Source organism: Cydia amplana, chromosome 2 (genome assembly GCF_948474715.1).
Source record: "Cydia amplana chromosome 2, ilCydAmpl1.1, whole genome shotgun sequence".
Lineage (NCBI taxonomy): Eukaryota > Metazoa > Arthropoda > Insecta > Lepidoptera > Tortricidae > Cydia > Cydia amplana.
The window spans coordinates 7,473,026-7,482,293 of record NC_086070.1 but is presented as its reverse complement, the minus strand read 5'-3'; the positions used below and the strand labels follow the sequence as shown (position 1 = coordinate 7,482,293).

The 9,268-nt window shown below is 36.9% G+C and overlaps 1 protein-coding gene across 1 annotated transcript; it reads right to left on the bottom strand.

Annotated features, from left to right (window-relative positions):
• Positions 1–297: 297 nt before the first annotated feature.
• On the bottom strand, positions 298–7,100 carry LOC134655276 (uncharacterized). Its single transcript, XM_063510730.1, has 3 exons — positions 6,966–7,100; positions 785–3,051; positions 298–360 (listed from the first exon to the last, which is right to left on the bottom strand). The coding sequence occupies exons 2-3, from the start codon at positions 2,648–2,650 to the stop codon at positions 298–300; spliced, it is 1,929 nt and encodes a 642-aa protein (XP_063366800.1). The 5' UTR covers positions 2,651–3,051; positions 6,966–7,100.
• Between the last annotated feature and the right edge of the window lie 2,168 nt (positions 7,101–9,268).

Below are 9,268 nucleotides of genomic sequence, written 5' to 3'. Positions count from 1 at the left end.
GCTAGGTTACCCTTGACCCGTAATATGGTGGAAAGATTTGCTGGCTATGGATGAGGTCTTGGTGGCTCAGATGACAAAGCGCTGGAGTATCGATCCCGAGGCCGTGAGTTCAAGCCTCACCCAAGACAGTAATTTTCCCACTTTTAAATTTATTCTAAGCTTAAAAATCTCCAAATATTAAACAATGTTCAGACTGTGACATCATGTATCTAATTATATATTTGATTCTGCAGTAAGAGTCTCCATTAGAGATAATATGACAAAAAGTTGGTGCGTAAATAAGATCTTCTGGCATAATTAGTCTATATAAACCAGTTTCTCTTTGATGCAGCTGGTGTGCTTGCAAGTGATAATTGAATCCTATACAATCAATTTGTTCTGTTAGAAAATAGATGTTATTACTTGATGACGAAACACAAATAAATTTTATCTTAAAAAAATTGTAGCATGTCCGATTAGAAATTATTAGAATTATTCCTGGTACGTATTTTATACCGTTATAATAAACCCAATTAAGAGCATTTGATAAATTTACATCGTCAGAAATAATAACATCTTTAAGATAATCATGAATATTATTCAGTGGTTCAGATATCCTAGTACCCAACTCTATTCTTGTTTCACATCCTTTTCCAGTGTAAAGTCTGTGAGCAAGAGTCAATTGTTCTTTTATTAATAAAGTCAATGGCAAGTTTTTCCTAGAAGTTATAAGAGATGCCGTTCTTTTCAATTGTTTGTGTTTGGCTTCGAATCGCATACACCATATTAGTCTCAAAGGTCCTACTTGCTTTATAACATGCGGATAATGCACCATAAAATGGTGCTTCGGTTTTAAGGTGTCGTGAAACAGTTTGACATAACTTTCGTGATGTTCGCTTATTAAGGCTTCTAAATACAACAGTGTGCTATTATCGATATCCCTACAAAGTAAAATATCAATAATTTCTAGCAGTGTAATAAAAAACTGCCATACTTCGTCATCTTCAGGTATTAAGTCTCCCACCAATAAAGGAAATATGTGTACAAATAACATCATTTCAGATGCAGACATGTTAAATTTGCTTTTCATTAAATGTTCATGTTTTATTATTCCACATCTATCATTTAGCTCACCAGATCCGTAGTCAAATAATTGTAACCTATTATTCAAGTTATTTAAAGTGAACAATGTGATGCTTTCTGTAAAATACACAATAATATGAGTCAGATCATAATGGCAAACACCTTCAAATATATCATGCATAATGTCAACACAAAAATTATCAACAACATGAAAAGTGCTAATATCATTAAATACACATCGTTCACTTATTCCTGTCATTGTTACATTGTTAATTTCGACATCAGTGTTATAATTGTGTCGATTGCGCATTAAACCGTCATCTTGCTTGCACTGTTTTCCCATTATATTTTTATGAGCCTTACATATTCTACAATAATAGTTACTAGAAAATGATTTAGCAAATCCAAGAACGGTGTTTAGTCCCAAATTGTCACCAATGATCATCCCTAGTATAAAATATACTTTAAAAACACCTTCACTGATTTCTAAATCTATGCCATTTTGTTCTAAACTCTTTAACTCCTTTATAAGTTCGTAATAAATTGAAGCATTTCCATGACTTTTGCTAGATGATTTATGCAACATTGCAACAAATATATTTTCTAATAGTGAAGCATGATCCGCTGACAACGTTGGAAATGTGTAATAGGTAGCAGCGATAGAATGGACTCCAGCATGACTACCCAGGGGGTTATTACATTCGAAATCATCAAAATACAGAAAATATGGAATGTATAAGCTATTTTCATCCATTTTTCCGACCAATTTTTGCTTCCACATATTACCTTGTGTAAAATTTGATATAGATTGAACATCAGGAATACTAGTGCTGCATTTTAGAAAGTTGGGTAGTTCAAATATTTGTTTTAAAACTGCTCTTAAAGGTACTATCGCTCCAGTTTCCGACATAGGTCTTAGCATTACCGTAGAATTTCCTGTATTTACAGTAACATTTTCATTAATTGTAAATTTTTTTGGGGGTGTGTAAATATTACGGTCAGAAAAATATTTAATTACTTGACTTTCAGTATCCAAACCGTCGAAAGAATGGGAAATTGCTTCAACTATGTTTTTATTCGGTGTATCGTCATTAGGTGAGAGTTCAGACAACATAGTTCCAATAACACCAGTTACTAGTTCTGAAACATCGTCAATTATTTTCATAGCGCATTTACGATTTAAATAAGGATTGCTATACAACGATAATGCAAATGCTGCAGTAGACTTCCGTACATTTTCATTTTTCTTACTGAAACTTTCAGATGTGGGTTGCAGATTACTACAGCATGCATTAACATTACATGTATCCTGAGTATTATCTGTTATGTCTAAATTATTGTAATTTTCGATCATGTTATCAGTGTTAAAATTAAGCGACGGGGCTAATTCTGAATATATATTCCGGTCCGAGACATTATGACTAACTATATGACGACGAAAGGAACGCAAACTTTGAAATGCTCTGAAACAATTCGATTGTGCACATCGATAAATCGAGTTATGACCGAGATTGTGACTAGTTTTGTAATGATGAATAAGATCTTGATGGTTTGCTGTTTCGATCGAACACATGAAGCAAATAAACATTGTTACTAACTATTATCCCTATAGTCAAAACACAAAAATTCTTAAGTCCTTGAAAGATGCTCAATTAATTAGTCAGTCAGATCTGATATAAAGCAATAGACAGAGGAAATTTTCTTGTCCTTTTTGTTGTGCAAGTTATAAAAATATTTTTGGATAAATGACCATACACTTAAACATTCTAGCGGGTATTGAACGTTGGTTACGTGAATTACTTTGAAACACACGTCGACAGCTTTTAGCAGTTGATCTACCTTGTAGAGAACTGACTCAACCGCTACGTAAAAATCCTTTAAGTCCTTGCTCGTTGGTCCGACGGCAATCACCAGCGGTTGGAAGGTGGTTCCTCTGGATAGATGCATTTTCTGGTATTGCTCCAGTTTATTTTTGATTTCACTCTGGTTCTGTAACAAACACAAATACTCGTATTATACGGGGTGTTTGGTGCACCGTTTGCTAAAATAGCGGATAGGTGTGGTCGACATTTGCTACCACCTCAGGCCCGCAAGAAAGTTCTTGGGCCAAGTTTTTTTTTTAAGTTTCATTTAATAATTAATTTAAAAAAACTGTAAATGGTAGCACCGACGGTAATGTAGCAAGCGTTAGGGACACCTTTGCACCAGGAGTAACACGGTGCGGGTTATTCGACTATACTTGGTCAACCAGATCTTGACAGTAGAAAAAAAAGGGAACCGCCTTCAAAAAACCAACCCACTGAAAAGCACAAAATAATTTTTATATGGCACCCCTATACGTGTCCAGTCCCTATCCCGTCGTAAATCAAATTTCTGCCAAAAAGTAATCAATACCTAATAATAAGAAAATTAATTATCATCCGGGTAATTACTTAGTTTTTGAAATCGGTGCCAAACCAAAATTTTAGAGAACCGATATGTTATTAGACAACGTTAGTTTACTCATTCTTGTAGGTACTACATACTCGTTTTTTTTCTGATTAGCAGCAAAGAATGTTTTTGTTGGTTTGGCACCGCCTTCAAAAACTAAGTAATTACCCGGATGATAATTAATTTTCTTATTATTAGGTATTGATTACTTTTTGGCAGAAATTTGATTTACGACGGGATAGGGACTGGACACGTATAGGGGTGCCATATAAAAATTATTTTGTGCTTTTCAGTGGGTTGGTTTTTTGAAGGCGGTTCCCTTTTTTTAAAAAAGATATTATATGTATTAAGTTATTTTGTTTCGGTTTTCTTTTTGTATATTTTTAATTTTTAATTCTTTTTTATTTATTATATTTTATTTTTTACTTTTTAGTGATAGGTACTTCATTTGTTTTAGGTTTTGGGCTAAAATACTAGTTTGTTAGGCTCTCCATTTAGTTTTAACGTAATTTAGTATTAAGTTATTTAGTTTTGTTATATTTTATCTTTTTGTTTTTTTTGTTCTAGTTTTATTTATTTTATTTTATTTTTTACTTTTTAGTGATAGGTACTTTATTTACTTTAGGTTTTGGGCTAAAATACTAGTTTGTTAGGCTCTCTATTTAGTTTTGGGAACTACCTACTAATGTTGGTGATGGCCTAACTCGATGTTAAACGCGACAAAACATAATATGACGTTCCGGTGCTAAACGATTTGTATGTATATTGCTCCCACTTCCACTGCCACTCCCATTTCCAGTCCCAGTCCCACTTCCACTCCCATTCCCAGTCCGAGTCCGACTCCCACTCCCACTCCCACTATTTTATCTAAATCAGTTTTTGCAACTTTGATGGTAAGTATACCGATAGCATCGCCACATACCGGGTCCAATTGGTTTTTCCATCCATGTACTGTAGACTAAAACCTTCTCCAGAATGTACCAAACACTTTTCTGAAAACCGCATCAAAATCGGTTCAGCCAAACGCGAGATAATCACGAACAAACATACATACATACATACATACATACATATGGGTCAAACTGAGAACCTCCTTTTTTTAAATGTGGTTAGAAGAAAGTTGATTGACCCACCTCGTGGAATTCTGCAACATAGGCACACGACGACAAGTCGGTTAACCAAAACAATGTGTGCCTATGTTGCACAAAACTTGAGTTCCACTAGGTACAGCCAGGGTTCAGCATCAGCTCTATCTTGGGTACTGCTCTCCTAAGTGCTCATCAAGGCGCGTCGGATGACCCAAACAGCGTGTGTCCATGTTGCACCAAACTTGAGTTCCACTAGGTACAGCCAGGGTTTAGCATCAGCTCTATCTTGGGTACTGCTCTCCCAAGTGCTCATCAAGGCGCGTCGGATGACCAAAGCAGCGTGTGCTCATGTTGCACCAAACTTGAGTTCCACTAGGTACAGCCAGGGTTCAGCATCAGCTCTATCTTAGGTACCGCTCTCCCAAGTGCTCATCAAGGCGCGTCGGATGACCAAAGCATCGTGTGCCCATGTTGCACCAAACTTGAGTTCCACTAGGTACAGCCAGGGTTCAGCATCAGCTCTATCTTGGGTACTGCTCTCCCAAGTGCTCATCAAGATGTGACGGATGACCAAAATAGCGTGGGAATATGTTGCACCAAACCTGAGTTCCACTAGGTACAGCCAGGGTTCAGCATCAGCTCTATCTTGGGTACTGCTCACCCAAGTGCTTATCAAGATGTGACGGATACCAAAATAGCGTGGGCCTATGTTGCACCAAACCTGAGTTCCACTAGGTACAGCCAGGGTTCGGCATCAGCTATATCTTGGGTACTGCTCACCCAAGTGCTCATCAAGATGTGACGGATGACCAAAATAGCTTGGGCCTATGTTGCACCAAACCTAAGTTCCACTAGGTACAGCCAGGGTACAGCATCAGCTCTATCTTAGGTACTGCTTACCCAAGTGCTCATCAAGGGATGTCGGATGACCAAAACAGCGTGTGCGTATGTTGCACCAAACCTGAGTTCCACTAGGTACATCCAGGGTTCAGCATCAGCTCTATCTTGGGTACTGCTCACCCAAGTACTCATCAAGGCATGTCGGATGACCAAAATAGCGTGGGCCTATGTTGTACCAAACCTGAGTTCCACTAGGTACAGCCAGGGTTCAGCATCAGCTCAGATCTATGTATACTAAAACCTTCTCCAGAAGGTAACAAACACTTTTCTGAAAACCGCATCAAAATCGGTTCAGCCGAACGCGAGATAATCGCGAACAAATATACATACATACATACATACATACATACATACATACATACATACGGGTCAAACTGAGAACCTCCTTTTTTTTTGAAGTCGGTTAAAAAGGCGGCAAATTTGAAAAATGTAGGCGCGAAGGGATATCGACCCATAGAAAATTTGAATTTCGCGCCTTTTTTTACTGACAAGATTTGTTTGACCAGCTATAATTAAGCAATAATAAAGACTTGTTATGTATTGAACCCATAACCCATACAGTAAAATATAATGTTTTCCAATAAGGGCGGGTCGATTTTAAAATGCAAAAAAACAGGCTATGTGCAAGATATTAATTACTTCTTAGTTTTATTTGAAAGGCCCATAAGTGCAGTTTTTTGTAAAATATGACATCGTTCAAATGTCCCCCTTGATTTCTTCTGGCAGCCCATATCCTAAAAGGCCAATTTTCAATTACTCTGCCGCACAGAACTGGCTGAATTTGAGCAATGGCTTGGGTTATACTGATTTTAAGGATATCCTTGCATTTGATCCCCCTTGATTTTTTTTGAGGTTTTCTGAAATCGCATATCTACTCAAACAAGCCGCAATCCACGTATGCCCTTAAAATCAATATAACCCAAGCCATCGCTGAAATTCAGTCTGATCTGTGCGGAAAAGTTATTGAATATTGGACTTTTAAGTTATGGGCTACCAGGAGAAGCCGAGGCGGGGCGGATATTTGAACGATGTCATATTTCACAAAAAATGGCACGTATCATTCAAATAAAACTTAAAAGTAATTAATATTTTACACATATCATGTTTTATTACATTTGAAAATCGAAATGCCCTTATTGGAAAACACTATATGAAGTTCCTTACTTCGGTACCTATATACTTTTTTTCCTCTATTGTATAAGCACATATCTCGTTAATTTTCTCTTTATGGACTACAAACTTTAAAAAATTCAAACAAAATTCAAATTTCGAATAATAAAGTAGGTACTCTGTCTATCTCAAAAGCTTAAGCTTCGTACATACCAAATTTCATCAAAAACAGTTCAGTAGTTCAAACGTGAAAAAATAACAGATACAAACGGACAGAGCTACTTTCGCATTTTGCCATGCCCACAGAATTATGCTCAGGCCCCGGATTAATATATCCTAGTATACTGGATAACTTGACTTAATACATGTACTCACCGTAACGTGTAAAATAAATGAATTCTGCGACTCCACAATGCTGGGTTTGTAAAATCTTTTTTTTCCATTTTCTTTGATTGGCACTTTAACGGTAGGCGACATCTTGCAAGACATTAATTTGAAGAAAATGTAGTTCGTGGCATCTAAAAAAAGCAAAGTATAATCATTGGCATTCATTTACATTTATGTTTTGGATGGGATCAACGATTAACCAAACCGTCATCATCATCATCATCATCATGATGATGATCACATTAAAGGCTTCGTCAGACTGCCGCGTTTTGTTAGCGGGGCGCAAGCGGAGCGCGATGAGAGCAGCGCGCGTCGCGCCGCGCTTACAACTCGCGCGCATTGCTCTCTAAGGGGCAGTTAATAGCCGGAGAGCTAGTCACGGAAATAGGTATGCAATTTATAGAGCAACGGAATCCCTCTAGTTAGTGTGCCATACTATCATTATTAATTAATCAGCGAAATGAGACGGTATGGAGAAGAAATTGAAGACAAAGGGCAGTATATAATGCACTACATTGGAGAAACTAAGGGACAGTTTGGGGTTGGTTTCCTGATAAAGAGTCACTGGGCAAACAAAATAGAAGAAATAAGGGGAATCAATGAGAGAATAGCTCTCCTCAACATTAAACTTCCCACACATAACCATAGGGAAGAGATGTGGACCATCATTCAAGCATATTCACCAACTGAATCTGAGAACTCAGATCGCAACGAGAAGACGGACAAATTTTACGAAGATTTACAAGCAACCGTTCAAGGTTCGTATAAAAACCTAATTGTGATGGGAGACTTCAATGGTCGAATAGGGGTTTGCAATGAAGGGGAAGAACAAACAATAGGAAAACATGGACATGGCCAAAGAAGTAGTAACGGAGAAAGACTAGTCAATTTTGCATTAGAAAATAAACTTAGTATTTTAAACAGTTTCTTCAAGAAAAAGAAGTCAAAAAAATGGACATGGACATCACCCAATGGTAAATATAAAAACGAGATTGATTTTATCCTGACCAACAACCGAAAAATTTTCAAAGACATACATACAGTACAACAACTTAACTTCCATACGGACCACAGGATGGTAAGAGCATCACTGGCAACGAATCAGAAACAAAAAAGAAAACATTTTCAAAATAAGTACAAAACTGCCTTGGTGCTAACTGGTAATAAGGAGTCACTTCTTGAAAATTTGAATACTACAATAAACAGACACGCGACTATAAACTACAAAACGACTCAAGAACGATACGACAATCTACTGGATATACTCAAAACAGAAACTACTAATACAAATAAGCAAAACAAACACACAGAAAACACACTATCTTCAGAAACTAAACAATTGATTAAAAAGAGGAAAGAACTCATACAAGAAGGTAAAAACAAGCAAACTCGCGAAAAGATATCAGAAATAAGCAAACAGATACTCGTTCACATAAGACAAGATAGAAAGAATAAACGACTGAACCTTATCAAAACATCCATTGAAAAAACTGGAGGACTAAGGAAAGCGTTAAAACGACTTGATCAAAAGAAAACCTGGATGCCAAACGCAAAAAACAGACAAGGAAAGTGTACAAGCAAAAGAGAAGATATACTAGACATTGCCACAGACTATTACAGAACACTTTACCAAAAACAAACAACACTACCGGAAGAAATCCAAATGGAGATATTTACAGACACCGAACCAGTACCAAATATACTACAGGAAGAAACGATAAGAGCAATCAACACACAAAAACAAGACAAAGCACCAGGCTCAGACCAAATAACGAACGAGTTACTAAAATACACGTTACCTGTGATTGGCCCAAGACTAACAGAAATATTCAACGACATCCTAACAACCGAAAGCATACCTAAAGACTGGATGAAATCGACTATAACACTTATACATAAGAAAGGAGACAAGGGAGACATGAGCAACTATAGGCCAATAAGTTTAATGGCAAACATTTATAAGATATTTTCAAAGATAATACTATCACGTATCACGGTCAAACTCGAAGAAAATCAACCTAAAGAACAGGCGGGCTTTCGAAGCAAATTCTCCACGATAGACCACATTCACGTCTTAAGACAAGTGCTCCAAAAATACAGGGAATATAATAAAGTCTACTACTTAGGATTCGTGGATTTTAATAAAGCATTCGATAGCATATATCATGATAGCATCTGGAAAGCGTTAACAATACAGGGAGTAGAGGCCAAATACATTAGAATACTCAAAAACATCTACTCGAACAGTACGGCCCAAGTTAAGCTGGAAAGAACAGGGGAAGAATTTCCAC